The sequence below is a fragment of the Sturnus vulgaris genome, chromosome 28 (genome assembly GCF_052056855.1).
Source record: "Sturnus vulgaris isolate bStuVul1 chromosome 28, bStuVul1.hap1, whole genome shotgun sequence".
NCBI classification, from domain to species: Eukaryota; Metazoa; Chordata; class Aves; order Passeriformes; family Sturnidae; genus Sturnus; species Sturnus vulgaris.
In genome coordinates this window covers 161421-176867 of record NC_142270.1, presented here as the reverse complement: position 1 = coordinate 176867, position 15447 = coordinate 161421, and the positions used below count along the sequence as shown (strand labels likewise).

Sequence of the window (15447 nt, the reverse complement as noted above, 5' to 3'; positions counted from 1 at the left end):
AGGGACCACCACCTTAGGGCAGCCCCCTCCTGACACCTTCACATCCCTAATCTTATTGGGGACCCTGAGGGATCCCCACGTTGAGACATCCCCCACTGGGACCCCCTTCTGCAATATCCCTCCCGAGGACCCCCACCTCTGGAGTCTGCAAAAACTCCCCCAGCGACACATCGTAGGGTGGGGGTCTCCCTTCCTGACTTCAGCCCCCTCAGATTATTGTGGGTCCCCACCTATAAGCATCCCAGGACCCACTCACTGGAGGGACATCATCCCCCAAGGGGACATGTCTAGGACTCACACTCTATAGGGGACCTCCCTCACTGCTTCTGAACCCCAATAAATGCCTCTGATCCTGAAATGCTGCTGCTAAAATGAGGGAAATTGGGGGCACCCATGGAGGAGATTCTGGGTGTGGGGACTTAAAGTGGGGGTGGGAGCACCTCCACGAGGGTTGTGGTGATTGGGATGGGGGACACCAGGGGAGGGGAGGATTTGAGCGGTGAGGCACCCCCAGGGTGGGTGCTTCTGGGGAAATTTCAGTCAGGGGCACCCACAAAGGGCTCAGAGGGTCCCCAGGGGGGAGAAATGAGTGGATGCACCTGGGAAGTTGATGGAAAGAGTTCGGGAGTGAGCCCTGTAATTGCAGACCAGGCCTCGAAGGGCGGAGCTTAAAATGCCCCCTTTATAAGGTGGTGTTTGAGGCAGGGCCTAAAGGGCCGCTTTTATAGTGGTGGGGTCATTTTGTCGGGTTAGGGATTAGGGGTTTGCTTTATGGGAGGAATCAATGCCTCGGGAGGCAGAGATTCTAGAGGCAAGGCCTCCGCGTCCGTTTTCTAGAGGAGGGGGGCGCTGCCTCCAGGGGCGGGGGACAGAGTTCTCCTTTATAAAGGCAGAGGGCCGCTGAGGGGCAGGGCTTAATGAGAGAAGGGGCTTCAATTCCCCTATATGAAGGCCGAGCCTCAAGGGGCGGGGTTTTAAGGGGCCCGCTTTATGGGGTCCGCTTTTATAGTTGCGGGATGTGGGGCGTGGTTGTTGTCCTGGTGAGGTGCGTCCACACCACCTGCGAGGGGCAGGACTTAAGGGGTGGGGCTCCATCGGGCGGGGTTTCGGGGTTCCCCAATATAGGGGTTCTCCGGACACCTCCTGCGGGCCATGGCGGTGTTGCTGCTGTTGTCGCTGCTGTCGCTGTGGGCGCTGCTGTCGCTGTGGGCGCTACTGCGGCGCGGCCATGGGCGCGGCCCGCGCTGGGGGGCACTGCACCTGTTGCACCCGCAGGGGGCGCTGCACCTGAGCCGCCTGGCGCGGCGCCACGGGCCCGTGCTGCGCCTGCGCCTGGGAGGCCGCGGTGAGTGCGGGGCAGCCCCAACCTGCTCTAGGACCCCACATCCCCCCAAACCTCCCTCTCCCCGATCCTTAGGGACTCTCAGAATTTCCAACTCTGCCCTCTTCCCCTGCCTTCGGTACCTCCACAAACTTCAGACCTCTCCTCAAATCCCCCAAACCTTTCCTGAGGCCCTAACCCCACGATGCTCCCCCAAAATCCCACGCCAGGACTCCCCACTTGGTTTGGGAACCCTTCCCAGTTTTGGGGTCCCCCCGCAGCCCCTTCTCTTCCCTCCAGACGTGCTGGTGCCGAGCTCAGTGGGGACCATCCGTGAGGCGCTCGTCCGGCACTGGGGGGACTGGCTGGGGCGCCCCAGCAGTTATCTGGGTATGGGGACAGGGGAGGCCGGGTGGGCTATGGGTGAGGTTGGAGGAGTTCCTGTGGCGTTTGGGGAGTCGCTATGGAGTGTGTGTAGGGAAGCCATTTGGGGGATTTGAAGGGAGTCACTACGGAGTTTGTGGGGTTCTCTGTAGGGCTTTGGGGGGTCTCTAAGGGTTTTGGGGGGGCTATGGGATGGCTATTTCCTCTAGGGTTTGAGGGGGACCCTATGAGATTGAAGGGATTGTTATGAGATTTGGAGGGGGTCCCTATGGGGTTGGGGACATGGTGGGGGCAGTTCTGGAGAGGTTGGTTGCCCATAGGGGCTAGGGCAGTTTCTGCAGGTCTCTGCCCCACCAGACACACCTTTCAACCTCCAGGGTTCCTAGTGGGATTAGGGGGGTCCTGTGGAGGATGTGGCTTAATGGGGTTGAAGGAGGCTTTATGAGATAGATGGGCCCTGCAGAACACCTCTGGATGGAAGTGGGTCCCTATAGGGGCTGAGGGGGTTTCTGGGGGTCCCTGACTCCCTCTGCCCAATGCCAGGGTCGCTGGTGTCACAGGGGGGCCGGGACCTGGCACTGGGAGGTCCCTGCCCCGGCTGGCGGCGGCAGCGGGGAGCAGTGCGGGGGGCACTGGCGCGGGCTGGGGGTCGTCTCGGGCCCCTTCTTTGGCTGCAGGGCCGGGAGTTATGTGAGGTGAGACCCTGAAACCCTTCTACCCAAACTGATCCCCCTGACACCTCCAAAACGGATCCTCCTTGCACTCTAAAACCCATCCCCACACAATATTGACCAGTAAAACCCTGCCCCATGCACCCCAAAACTGATACCTTAAACCCCACTCTCTTCACCCAAACCCTGCCTCTTGCACTCAACCCCCATTCTCTGCATCCCAAACCTGATCCCCAAACCGTGCATGCACACCACACTCCCTGTCCCCCAAAACTGACCCACCCAAACCTTACCCTCTTCACCTCAAAGGGCATTATTCCTGTGAATAAAAACGCCACAAAACTCCCCTTGGAGCTCCCCACTTCTCTCCTGCGACCCCCTAAACCACCCTTAGGCTCCCCCTTTATTTCCCCCAGGGCTTCCCCTAACCTCTTCTTTCCCCTAGGAGCTGCGTTCCTATGGGGCGGCCCCCCTGGACCCCTCTGAGGTGTTCACCTTCCATACCTGCAGCACCATCGCACGCCTCCTCTTTGGGGACCTGGTGGGGATTTGGGGGGCCCCAGGATGGAGACAGGGGTTTGAGGGAGGACCCCAGTTTTTATGGGGGCCCAGGGATTTGGGGGGGACCCAGGAGTTTGCGGAGAGGACGCAGCTATTTGGGGGGACCGAGCAATTTGTGGCTGGGTGGCAGGAGTTTAGGGGCACACAGGAGTTTGAGGGGACTCAAGTGTCTGAAATTGTGTTGGGGGTGTTCTGGGGGACCCAGAGAGAACTCAAGTATGGGATAGTACACAGGTGTGTCCTCCTCCAGGTGCCCCCTCCGGGGGAGCTCCGGGCCTTCTCTCGCTGCTTGGGGGAGCTGCTGCAGGTTTGGGGGCGCAGCAGCGTACAAGTGCTTGACCTGCTGCCCCTGCTGCGGGTAAGCCTGGCAGGTCCTATGGGTGGCCTATGGGGCTGTGGCCCTTTTACTGCATGAGGATCTATGGAGCCCAGGGCTGTAGCTCTTTATGGGGGCAATGAGGGAACTGTAGGGGGCTACGGGCCCTTGTGGGGGCTGTGGGGCCCTGGGAAGGGCTGTGAGTATCTGGGGCGTTATGTGGCCCATGGGAGGGATGTGGGGCTTGTGGGGTTATATGGGGTTGGGAGAGGCCCAAGCTATGGGACTGGAGAAGGGTATGGGGGTCTCATGGGGAGTCCTGTAGGGTCCAGAGGGGGCTTGGGTGGTCTCTATGGCACTGGGAGGGGAATTATGAGGTCTCTATGGGGCTGGACAGGGTCTGTAGTGTCTATATGGGGCTAGGGAGAGTGTTACAGGGTCTACATGGTGTTGGGGAGCTCTGTGGGCCTGGGAGGGGTAGTTGTGGGGGCTCTATAGGGCTAGGGTGGTCTATATGGGGTAAAGGGTCTCTGTAGAGCTGAGGGTGCCTATAGGACATTGGAGGGGTCTATATGAGCAAGGAGGACACCTATAGGGTCTATATGACCCACAGGAGAAGCCATAGGGTTTCTCTGGGGCTCAGGAGACTTATGCAGCATCTCTGGGGGAGGGGGTGTCTTTCTGAGGTCAAGGGTTCCTTGGGGGTTTGGGGTCCCTATGGAGTCCCTATGCCCAGGCCCTGCCTAACCCGGGATTGTGGAAGCTGCTGCGGCTTGTCCAACACCGTGACACCTTTGTGAGGGCCCAGATCCAGCGGCACCAGGTGGGGAGTCCTGGGGGCAACAAGGGGTCAGGAGTGGTCTGGTGGGAACAGAAGGTCAGGGGAGATCCAGGGGTTTGGAAAATACTTGGCGGTCTGGAAGGACCCAGGTTCTGGGTGGAAACCAGGAGTTTGGGGGAGTACCCTGGGGCTTGGTGGCACCCACACACTGGTGGAAACAAACTGGGGGAAACAGAGGTTTGGGGGGACCCAAGGGAATGGAAGGACCTGGGGGTCTGGGGCTGCATGTGGGGTTCGGGAGATGTAAGGGTTGGGGGAGGAACCAGGGGTTTGGGTGGACTTGGGGGTTTAGAAGGGACTCCCACGTTTGGGGGCAGTCGGGGATCAGGAGAACACCCCAACACGTGTCATCCCTTTGCCAGGCGTGCCCCTCCCCTCCCGTGGACACAGTTTTGGGGGCGCTGCTGGGGCGTAATTCTGGGGCACGGGGGGGCCCCCTGAGCCCCGCCCGGCTGCACATGGCACTGGTGGACTTGTTCATTGGGGGCACTGAGACCACGGCAGCTGCTCTGGGCTGGGCTGTGGCCTTCTTGCTGCACCGCCCTGAGGTGAAATGCATGTCCCTCCATGTCTTCCATGCAGTACTGGAGGGTCCTTGTGTGTTCCCAGAGGTCCCATGTCCCCACCCACATCCTATATATGTTCTATATGTCCCTTATGTTCGCTTCTCCATAAGCTTTTGCTGTTCTGCCCCCAGATGCCATGTGTGGCACCATGCGTCCCCTGTACGGTCCCAACGCTCCATGTATGTTCCTGGGGGTCCCATATCCCCACCTGTGTCCTACATGTTCCCCTCCCCATGGCTGACACCATACCCTTGCACCACCCTGAGGTGCCACATGCATGTCAGAGCTGTGTCCAAGTCCCCATGCATGTTCCTGGAAGGGACTCATATCCCTGCATATGTTCCCCAGTAGGGTCCCATATCCCCCACCCATGTCCCATGCATCCCCTGTGACTACTAGTGTCCCCTCACCCTGTCCTGAGGTGCCACTTGGATGTCACAGACATATCAGATCTGTGTCTGTGTCCTCATGTGACTCCTTGGTTTGGGTTTTCCATGGAGAGGTGGTCTGGGGGCTCAAGGGTGTCCCCAAGGAGGAGGGAGGAGCAAGTTTCTGGTGGTGGGGTTGGGTCCCAGGGCAGGTTTGGGGGTTTGGAAGGATCTGGGGGTTGAAGGGGGTCCTCAAGGGAGAGGGCCAGATTTGGGGGTGGTTTGGGGTCCCAGGGGCAGGTTTCTGAGTTCGAGAGGGTCTGGGGTTCTGGGGAGTCCCTCTGTCATCCCATTGCCACTGTGCGCCCCCTGGCATGCATCCCCTCCCCCGACATCCCATGACAGCACACCTGTGCTCCACCTGTGCAGCTGCAGGCGCAGCTGCGGGCAGAGCTGGAGGGGGCACAGGGACCCCCTGGGCCGGGGGACATGGGGCGCCTGCCCCTTCTTCAGGCCACTGTCAGCGAGACCCTGCGGCTGCGGCCCCCTGCACCCCTGGCGCTGCCCCACTGTGCCCTGCGCCATACCAGGTATCGAACCAGTACCAGTACATACATACCATACCAGACCAGTACAGGCCAGTGTGGGGGAGGGATGCTGGGAGGAGCTGCTATGAACGAGTCTGGGTGAGGGGGAACTGAGAGGAACCACTACAGACCAGTAAGGGACCACTTGGTATCATCAGTAGGATCCAGGAGAACTCAGCCGAGCCCATTAGACCCCAGTGAGTCATACTAAGACCCATCAGGTCCCAGTGTAGCCCCAGTAAGGTCCCAATATAGCAGTAGGTGCCAGTAGAAGTAGGGCTACAGTACACCCCAATAGACCAGTACAGCCCAGTAAGTCCCTGTAGGACCCAGCAGGCCTCAACAGACCTCAGTAAGTCCCAGTAAGGCCTCAGTATAACCCCAGTATACGTCCCACTAGGCCTCAGCAGTTCCTGGAACTACCCCAGTAGACCCTAACAGACACCCAGTAGATCCTAGGAGACTCTGCAATAGCCCCAGTAGGCCCCAGCAGAGCCCAGAAGATCCCAGCAGAAGTTCCCAGTATATCCCAGTAAGTCCCAGTGTGGCTCCACTAAACCCCAGTAGACATCCAGTAGGCCCCAGAAAAGCTCACTATGGCTCCAGCAGTTCCCAGTGAGCCCCAGTAGACCTCTGCACACACTCAGTAGAGAGCTCCAGTATGCCCCCAGCAGGTCTCCAGCAGATCCTAGTAGGGCCCCAGTAGACACCAATGAACACCCAGTAGCTCACAGCAAATCCCAGTATGGTGCTAGCAGATCCCATCCAGTATGCCAGTAGACCTCCCAGTAAATTCTAGTAGGTCCCAGTATGGCTCCAGTAGATTCCAGTACAGCATCAGTAAACTCCAAGAGGCACGCAATAGACGCCAGAGAATCCCAGTATGGCCCCAGTAGATTCCAATGTACACCCCAAAACTCCCAGTAGGACCTACTAGATCCCAGTATGGACCTCGTAGACCCAAACAGACATCCAGTAACACCCAGTAGCCCCCAGAGAGCCCCTGTATGGCCTCAGTAGGTCCCAGTATGACCCATGTAGTTTTCAGTAGTCCCGCAGTCCATCTCAGTGCCCCTTGTCCCCTTCCAGTCTTGAGGGGCTCCCCGTGGTGGCTGGCACTGTCCTGGTCCCCAACCTTCTGGCAGCCCAACAGGACCCTGACATCTGGCAGCACCCAGAGGTCTTCTTGCCTGGTATGTGGGTACTCCTGCACTCTGAGGGTCCCCTCCTGACCTCCTGGGGTCTCGTCAAACATCAAACTGGGTTCCTTCAACCATGGGCTTTCTCCTGACTCCTGGGTATTCTGGGAACACCTTGATGTCATGAGTGCCCCCCCACCTCCAAACCCACACCCCTTGCCCCAAACCTGTGGTTCTCCCCCCTCCCCATCCCCATTGGTTCCCCCATATATTTGGGTACACCCCCAAAACCTGTGGGTCCCCTTGTTCCTCCCCTCTGTTCCTCTCCTAAACCCCTTCAGGGCCCTCCCCAAACATGTGAGTCTCCTCTGACGCCCTGAGGTCACCCTCGAGCCTCAGGGTCTCTCCAAGCCCCTCGGTCCACCCAAACCCCCATGTCTCCCTTCTAACCCCGGGGTCCCACCTGGGGAGCCCCCAGGTTCCCTCCAAACGTGTGAGTGCCTCCACCGCCCTGGCTCCCCCCGAAAGCTTTTGGATCCCCCCATGCCCGTGGAGCCCCCTCCAACCTGACCCGTCGCCCCCAGAGCGGTTCCTGGCGCCGGGCGCCCCCTCGCGGTCGCTGCTGCCGTTCGGCTGCGGGGCGCGATCGTGCCCGGGGGAGGGGCTGGCGCGGGCCGAGCTCTTCGTGTTCCTGGGGCTGATCCTGCGGGAATTTCGTCTGGAGCCGGGCCCGGGGGGGCTACCGGGGCTCAGGGGGTCGCCGGGCACAGTGCTGCGCTGCCCCCCGTTTCGCCTGCGCATGGTGCCCTGCCAGCGCCCGGGCTCACCCTGACTCTGGCCTGCCTCCTGACTACATTTTTACTTTTCCTGAACATTCTGTGACTCACCTGACATTTTCTGACCCTTCCTGAATACACCTGACTTCACCTGATTCTGTGTGACACTGCCTGAACCTGGCTGACTTTGACCCTTGACTGACCCCACTTGACGTAGGCCTCACCCCTGCCAGCCCTAATGCCTGACCTTGACACTGGCTATGACCCCAGCTGTGACCCTACTAAACCCCATCTGACCCTGCTTGAACCCTGCATGATTCCATCCCAACTCACCTGACCCTTACTAACCTGACTCCACCTGATCCTATCTTGTCCCTGCCTGACCCCTGGGTGCCCCCATTCAATACCTCAGATGCCCGAGTCTCCCCCTGATACCAGGGTCAATGCAGTGTGGGAGGACCCCATTTACTTCCTCCCAATAAAATTTATACTTTTGACCCCATCCCGCAAGTCCCAGCTCTTCCTGGAACCCCCCAAAACCTCCGGAACCCCCGAAGCACAGCCCAGTGTATATGGATTGTATTAGTACTTGCATTTGTATGTGTTTTGCTGAAGTGTAAATAAAAAAATTCATTCAATAAACTTGAATCAACCCTAATAACAATACCCCCCGTCTCCCCTCTCCCAGCTCCTGTCTGTCTTTGGTGTGGTTTAGTAATTTTTTTCACTGTATTTCTTGCTTTCCTTCTCACCTTACTTTTCAGACTATGCTTCACTTTACTTTTCTATTCCTAACATAGTTTCTAACTGTGTCTCTAACCCTGTGTTTCTGCTTCTCAGTGTTTCTAATTCTGTCTCTGCTTCTCTAACTCTATGACTATTTCCCTATTTCCTTTTATTTATTTTTCTCTGTTTCTCTTTCTTTTCCACTTTATTTCTTTTCACCTTTAACTCTATTTCTTTTTCTTTCTAACTTTATTTCTAACTTTGTCTTCCTTTCTAGCTTTAAAATAAAAAAGTAGCAGTAGAAATTTTTAGGCTCCCAGAGAGTTAAAAAAACCACAACTTTAAATAATAATTTAAATAAAAATATTTACTCCCTAGGAGCCTGAACGTTTCTACTGCTGCACCACACATTTTTTTTTTTCTTCTTTTTTATATGTAGTATATAGGACCCCTAATTAGTACTCCGGATGGGAGTAATTAATAATTAACTTGATTAAGCATGACATTCCTACTCCCATGTGGGGTACTAATTAAATTAGACAATTAACTAATTAGATAGCTAATGAGTTAATTTGATAATTAGTTAATTAGATAATGACCTAATTAGCCAATTTTGCGCCGCACCTATCACTCATTTTCAGACCCACCCATCACACACACAGCACCCTGATGCCGCGCCTGGCACCATCCGCCGGCTCCTCCCCTCGCACCACCCCCTGTCCTGCCCCCCCCTCGTGTCGCTGCAGTGCGCCACACCCGATCCCGCCCCAGGTTACGTCATCGCGTCGTTACAGCGTCCCGCGCCCCGCTCCCGGTGCATCATTGGAATGACCCGCCGGGTGGCGGAACACCGTGACGACCGGATGATGTAAATGGAACGGCCATTTTGTGTGCTGGCAGAAGCCACTTACGGGCAAGTCGCCATGTTTGGTGAGGCACTCTGTAAAGACCCAGCACTTTAGCAGTCTTTTCAGCTGCCTGAACGGAGTTCCAACACCGATCCCACGCGTTCAACGCAATTTCCCGCGGCGCCTCCTCATGTGGGGGCAGAGGTGCTGAGGTCAGTGGAACCGGGGGTGCACGAGAGCTGCGCGGTTGCCACCGGGCACCGGGTACCTGGCTTCGACCTGGAAGTGGCCGTCTTTGTCCAGTATCACATGACTCTTTAGGGGCCGTCATCTTTGTCCCACATCACATGATTTCCTGGGAGCTACCATCTTTGTCCTGTATCACGTGATACAATGGCATCCTAGATGCCACTATGGTTCTAGAGATTCTATATAAGGCCTCTAATTAGTACTGCACAGTAAACTAATTCATAATAAACAGGCTTAGTGTTATGGCTTTTTATCGGGATGCTTGATCCCGTGACTTTCGCCATCCAGCTCCATCTATGGGTGCCCGAAGGGGGCCACAAACTTTCCAGCCGCCATCTTGGTTGTAATCCTCTCTCTCGGCCCCAAGTTCCTGTCCCCGGTTTGGCTCAATCCCCGGGGTGGTCCCAGGTGTGGCTGCTGGCCCTGATTCTGGTCCAGGTCGGTCCTGGGGCTTGGGAGAGGCTCGAGGCGTCTTCTCAGGGCTGTTCCGGGCTCTGTCTCGCTTCTATGAGTGCGTGTAGTGGGCCACTTCATATCCATCTGCCATGTTGGCTGTAGTGGTCTGTCTCAGCCCCTGGTGCCTGTTCCCAGTTTGGTTTGTGATAACTGATAAAAGATTCGTGTTAATCACAAAAGCATTGGGGTTTGTATAAACCAGAATATTAAGCTCTGAAGTGAAGCATGGACACTAGATAAAGGAAATTATATGATTAAATAATTGTTTAAAATCACCTTGTTATGTTGTATTATGTTGTATTATGTTACATTATAATATGTTATGTTTTTCAAATAAGTTGTATCAGCTCCCAGCTTGCAAAATTGGACTTCCCAAAAAGCCCTTCCTGCTTTTGTCTGATCAATACTGCCTATCCCAAAAACCAGACTCCCAGAACTTCTCTGGTGGTTATCTACAAGGCCCAGATGGCTATCTGTGACTGATTATCACCCAAAGGCTTTGTGAATTTGTGTAAGGATGTTTATTCAACCACCACTGCTTATGACAACAAAAATCCAAAAATTATAGATTACAATGAGAAACCACAGTATGAGAAGAGGCTGCAAACCGAGGTTGGGTGGAGCGTGGAGTGGGCGGTGACCCCTCACGTTCCCCAGCGCGCTGCTTGCTCTTTCTATATCAAATAAAGCAATCTAAATTTTGCTGAATATCGAGACTTTTGTCTCTTATTTATAACAGGCTCCCTCCCTGGGGCAGTCCCGGGTCTGGCTCTCATCCTGCGTCCAGGTTCCTGTCCGGGTCAGCCCCGCGGTTTCGGGGCTTAGGAGAGGCCTGGGGCGTCTGGGGTCTGGCTCCAGGCGCCATCTTGCTTCTAAGGCTGCCCAGAAGGGGCCATATCCTCTCCAGCCGCCATCTTGGTTGTAGTCTTCTGTTTCGGCCCCAGATGCCCATTCCCGGTTCAGCTGCCTCCCCGAGGTGGTCCCAGGTCCGGCTGCCACCCTGGGTCCTGGTCCGGATTCCAGTCTGGGTCAGCCCTGGAGCTTCGGGACTTGGGAGAGGCTCGGAGTGTCTTCTCAGGGCCATTCTGGGGACTCCGGGGCCTGGCTCCAGGCGCCATCTTGCTTCTACAGGTGCCGAGAGGGGGCTCACTTCCTTTCCGGCTACCATCTTGCTTGTAGTTCTTTCAGCCCTGTTGGCATCACCTCCCTTGCAGTCTTAGGACCTAACTAGCAACAGTTCCTGGTGGAGCAGGGGGTTATGTCCCAGACCTATAATCCAAAGGTCTGCAGGTTTAAATCCCAGTGTGGCAGTTTGAGCTGCGGTAAGGCAAAGGGAAGTTGTTGGGGGTGGGGGTCAGGGCTAGTGGAAGTTGCTAGGGGCAGGGCTTTGGGGCCAGTGGGAGGAACTGGGGGGTGAGGCCTTGGGGCTAGGCCCTCCATTAGGATTGGGATATAGGTTAGGATTAGGCACAGGTTGGCTACCCTAACCTGTTCTGGGGACAGCAGTGGGTAGGGAGTTTGACAGGTGAAACACAGTCCTAAGGTGAGCTCAGGGAGGATGGAAAGCTCTCGAGGAACAGAAGGGCAAAAGCTCTCTTTATCTTGATTTTCAATACAAATACAGACTGTGAAAGTGGGGCCTCCATTCTCCCTGGCTTTTTGGGTTTTAAGCAGGAGGTATCAGAAAAGTTACCACAGGGATAACTGGCTTGTGGCCACCAAGCATTCATAGCGATGTCGCTTTTTGATCCTTTGATGTCGGCTCTTCCTATCATTGTGAAGCAGAATTCACCAAGCACTGGATTGTTCATTCACTAATAGGGAACGTGAGCTGGGTTTAGATTGTCGTGAGACAGGTTAGTTTTACCCTACTGATGATGTGTTGTTGCAATAGTAATCCTGCTCAGTACGAGAGGAACTGCAGGTTCAGACCCCTGGTGCGTGCGCTTGGCTGAGGAGCCACTGGCGCGAGGCTACCATCTGCAGGCTTATGACTGAACGCCTCTAAATCAGAATCCTGCCTAGATGTAGTGATACCGCAGCGCCGCCGGTGCTTCATTGGGCTGGCGATAGCCAGCCACCCATCTGCAGGCAGGCCTGCTGCAGAGTGCTGATTGTGGTCAGGACCAGAGGGGTGGATGGATGTGATGCCGCCTCTCCCCAGTCATGTACTGCATGATCGTGGGTCACCTTGCACTAAATCATTTGGAGACGACCTTATTCTGGGTCAGGGTTTTGTATGTAGCAGAGCAGCTCCATCGCTGCGATCTATTGAGAATCAGCCCTTGACACAAGCTTTTGTCACTTGAATGGCTGGCTGGCCCACTGCTCTGGCACGCAAGTGCGGTGCTTCCTCCTCCACCTCCTCCTCCCTCCTTCTCCTTCCTCCTCCTCCTCCTTCTCCTCCTTCCTTCTCCTTCCTCCTCTGAGGCCTCTCTCGGTGGGCCGAGGCCAACAGGGGGCCTCAGTTGCGTGGGGGTGTGGGAGGCCCGTGCTAGCACGGTCCACCTTAGTGCCCTCCTCTGCCTGGGTCCCAGGCCCAATATGTGGAGTCTGGGGCCCGGGCACTGAGCAAGGGCCTCATGCCACCAGCGGCCTTCTCTGGACATGCATGAGAGAGAGGCCCTGCAAGGCCGTGCAGCCTCGACTTCCCTCTGTGCAGATCCTGGACCCAATACATAGGGAGGGGGCTTGGCTGCGCAGGTGCTGGTGGCAGTGGTGGCGGCGGATTTCCCTTCATCATGCGGTTTCCCTTCACGTGCATGGTGGAAGGTGATCTGTCCACTGCTGTCTCTGGGAGAGAGGTTAGACCTGGTGCCTCTTGGCCCTGGACCGAGCCAGGCAGGGCAGGGCAGCTGCGCGTTGTGCCCCATGTGCTGCATTTGCAGGCATCAAGCTTGGTGCTTGGGAGGCGAAGAGGGATGCACGCGATGTCCCATCCTGTGCCTTCCCGTCCTGGCGAGTGCTGGGTAGACCAGGTCTCCTTGGCTGGACTTGGCTGCATGGTGAAAGCGGGCAGACCTGTTACCCTCGGTGGGCCTTAGTCTCTGGTGGCTGATGGGAGGGGAGGCATTTTGCACATGATTTCTCCCAGCCCAAAGCTGTCACCAGTTAGAGCCCTGGCTGCTCTTGGAATGCCAAATGCCTCCTCCAAACTGATCTGAGGAAACCGGGGGGATGAGTTTTGTTTCACCTGGAACACCTGGGATACCAGAACTTCCCCAGAATCCCCAGATTCCCAAAATTCCTGGAGAATTGTGCCTACATTCCATGAAATTCTACCCAAACCCACTAAATATTTACCTGTTCAAGGTCTCTGATGATGTCATGGGCCAGGCCAGGTGGGGACGGCACACCTGGCACACCTGGGATACCAAAACTTACCTGGGATCCCAAAAATGCCCCAAATTCTTTCCCAAATCCCTTGAAACCTCTGCATTTTCTCTTGAATTTCTCCAAAATTCCCCAGAATTTTTCTACTTGACACCAAGGTGAGCTCAGGTTATCTCAAGTGAGCTCAGGTGACATCAGTGTCCCTTCCTCCATACTCTGGACTCCCCAAACCCACAAATTCCCCCCCCCATTTTTTTTCCCAAATCCTAAATTTTCCCCTTTAAATCCCCTTTTTTCCCCTGAAATCAATTCCTGTTCCTCAGGTAAGTCCAGGTGAGCTCAGGTGACTTTTCCATCCCGTTTCTAGCACTAAGACACCCTGGATCTCCAAATTTTGCCCTTAAATCCCCAAATCTCCCTTCCAAATCCCTCCCAAATTTGCCCAAATTTCTCAGGTGAGCCCAGGTGAGCCCACGCAAATTTTCTGTCCCTTCTTTAGCGCTAGGGCCGCACTGGACCCCCAAATTGCCCAAATGTTTCCCTTAAACGCCCCCAGAATCCCCTGAACTCCCCCAAATTTCCTCCCCAAGAACCCTCAAGTGTCTCAGGTGACCTCCAGGTGACCTCTCTGTCCCCTCCCCTAGCACCAAGGGCACACTGGACTCCCAAATTTACCCTTTCACATGCTACAAAATCTCTTTAAACCCCCAAATTTTCCTTCAGATTTCTTTGAAATTCCCCAAAATTTCTCAGGTGAGCTCAGGTGACCCCCAGGTGAGTCCAGGTGAACCCCAGGTAACCCCCAAGTGAGTTTTCTGTCCCTTCATAGCATCGAGGCTACCCTGGAACCCCAAATTTACCCCATAAATCCCCAAATTTCCCTTCCAAATCCTTCCCAAATTTATCTGCTGAGCTCAGGTGAGTGCTAGGTGACCTCTCTGTCCCCTGCCACAGCACCATGGCCACCCCAGATCCCCAAATTTCCCCCTTAAATCCCTAAACTTCCCTTCCAAATCTCTCCCAAATTACCCCAAATTTCTCAGGTGAGCTCAGGTAACCCCCAGGTGAGCCCAGGTAACCCCCAGGTGAGCCCAGGTGACCCCCGGGTGACCTCTCTGCCCCTCCCCCAGCACCATGGCAGGTGAGACACACCCCTTCCAAGTGAGACACAGCTGGGACACACCTAGGAAGAAATGAGACACACCCGGGGATGGGTGGAACAAGTAGTACAGGTGTGACACAGGTGTGATACAGGTGACACAGGTGTAACACTGGTGTGTCCCCACAGCAGATAGACCTGTCCCAGTTTGAGTTGGTGGCCCTGGAGTCTCACCCATTGTGCTACGCAGCTGACTGACTCCTGCTGTGCTTCCGTGTCACGTGGTGCCTTGTGGAGGACGTGGCTGCCACCCCCAACCTTCCCCTGTGCCCCAAACCTGCCTGCATGAAGGTCAACAGGTGAGGCATACCTGGGCACACCTGAGAGGGGGCTTGGGGACACCTGGGGAATGTGGGGGGTACCTGGGCACACCTGGGAGGCAGGTTGGGCACACCTGGGAGAGTGGGGGACACCTGGGGATACTGGGGACACCTGGGAGGCATCTGGCAGGTTTTGGGGACATGTGGGCACACCTGGGGGTGGGTTGGAGATACTTGGGGGCACCTGGGGGGAGGCACTTGAGGTGTCTGAGGACACCTGAGGGTCCCTTGTGCCCATATATGGACACACTAGGTGGGCGTGTCCCAGGTGCGTCATGGCCATATATGGATACACTGCGCGGTTGTGTCCCCACCTCATTGGCCACGCCCACCCTTTGCGGGAGGTCCCACCCCTGTGACCATGCTCATACCAAATATGTGCAAAGGAGCAAGTCTGGTGCCTCCCCCAGCTGTGGACATCTCCGTGCTGCCCCAGTGGCTCCTGATGGCCCTGGACATGGGGGCCTGGCTGCCCTGTAAGCCATGCCTCCTCATTAGCATCTCATTTGCATGAATGCCCTTTAAACAGCTTGCTGGGATTTTCCTAATCACTGAAAATTTTCTGAAAGTTTTCCCTAAAATTGCCCCAAATGTCCTCAAAATCCCCCCAAATCCGCTCAAAAGCTCCACCAAGACCCTCCATCCCTAGATCCTCGTCAAATCTCTCATTAGCATATAATTTGCATAAATATTCTGTAATGCCCTCAAAACCCGTCTCAACCTCCCCAAAATCTCCCAAAAAACCATCCTCCTCATTAGCATGCAATGTGCATAAATGCTGTTGATTAACCCCAAAACGCCTCCAGAAACTGTCAGTGTATCTCAT

The 15447-nt window shown here is 55.7% G+C and overlaps 1 protein-coding gene across 1 annotated transcript; it reads left to right on the top strand.

Moving 5' to 3' along the window:
• The first annotated feature begins 733 nt into the window (after window positions 1-733).
• Window positions 734-8196, top strand: CYP21A2 (cytochrome P450 family 21 subfamily A member 2). Its single transcript, XM_088179838.1, has 10 exons — window positions 734-1345; window positions 1622-1711; window positions 2249-2400; window positions 2822-2917; window positions 3188-3295; window positions 3990-4076; window positions 4457-4642; window positions 5458-5618; window positions 6705-6808; window positions 7339-8196. Exons 1-10 carry the CDS (start codon window positions 1153-1155, stop codon window positions 7584-7586), a joined length of 1425 nt encoding a protein of 474 aa, XP_088035964.1. The 5' UTR covers window positions 734-1152; the 3' UTR covers window positions 7587-8196.
• Window positions 8197-15447: the final 7251 nt, after the last annotated feature.

What these genes read in the sequence shown, in the direction of transcription:
- CYP21A2 (XM_088179838.1), top strand. Translation starts at nt 1,153, where the DNA reads ATGGCGGTGTTGCTGCTGTTGTCGCTGCTGTCGCTGTGGGCGCTGCTG. An exon ending in GCCTCCTCTTTGGGGACCTG is followed by an intron (nt 2,918 to 3,187) that starts GTGGGGATTTGG and finishes GTCCTCCTCCAG; the next exon opens with GTGCCCCCTCCGGGGGAGCT. An exon ending in CCCAGAGGTCTTCTTGCCTG is followed by an intron (nt 6,809 to 7,338) that starts GTATGTGGGTAC and finishes CGTCGCCCCCAG; the next exon opens with AGCGGTTCCTGGCGCCGGGC.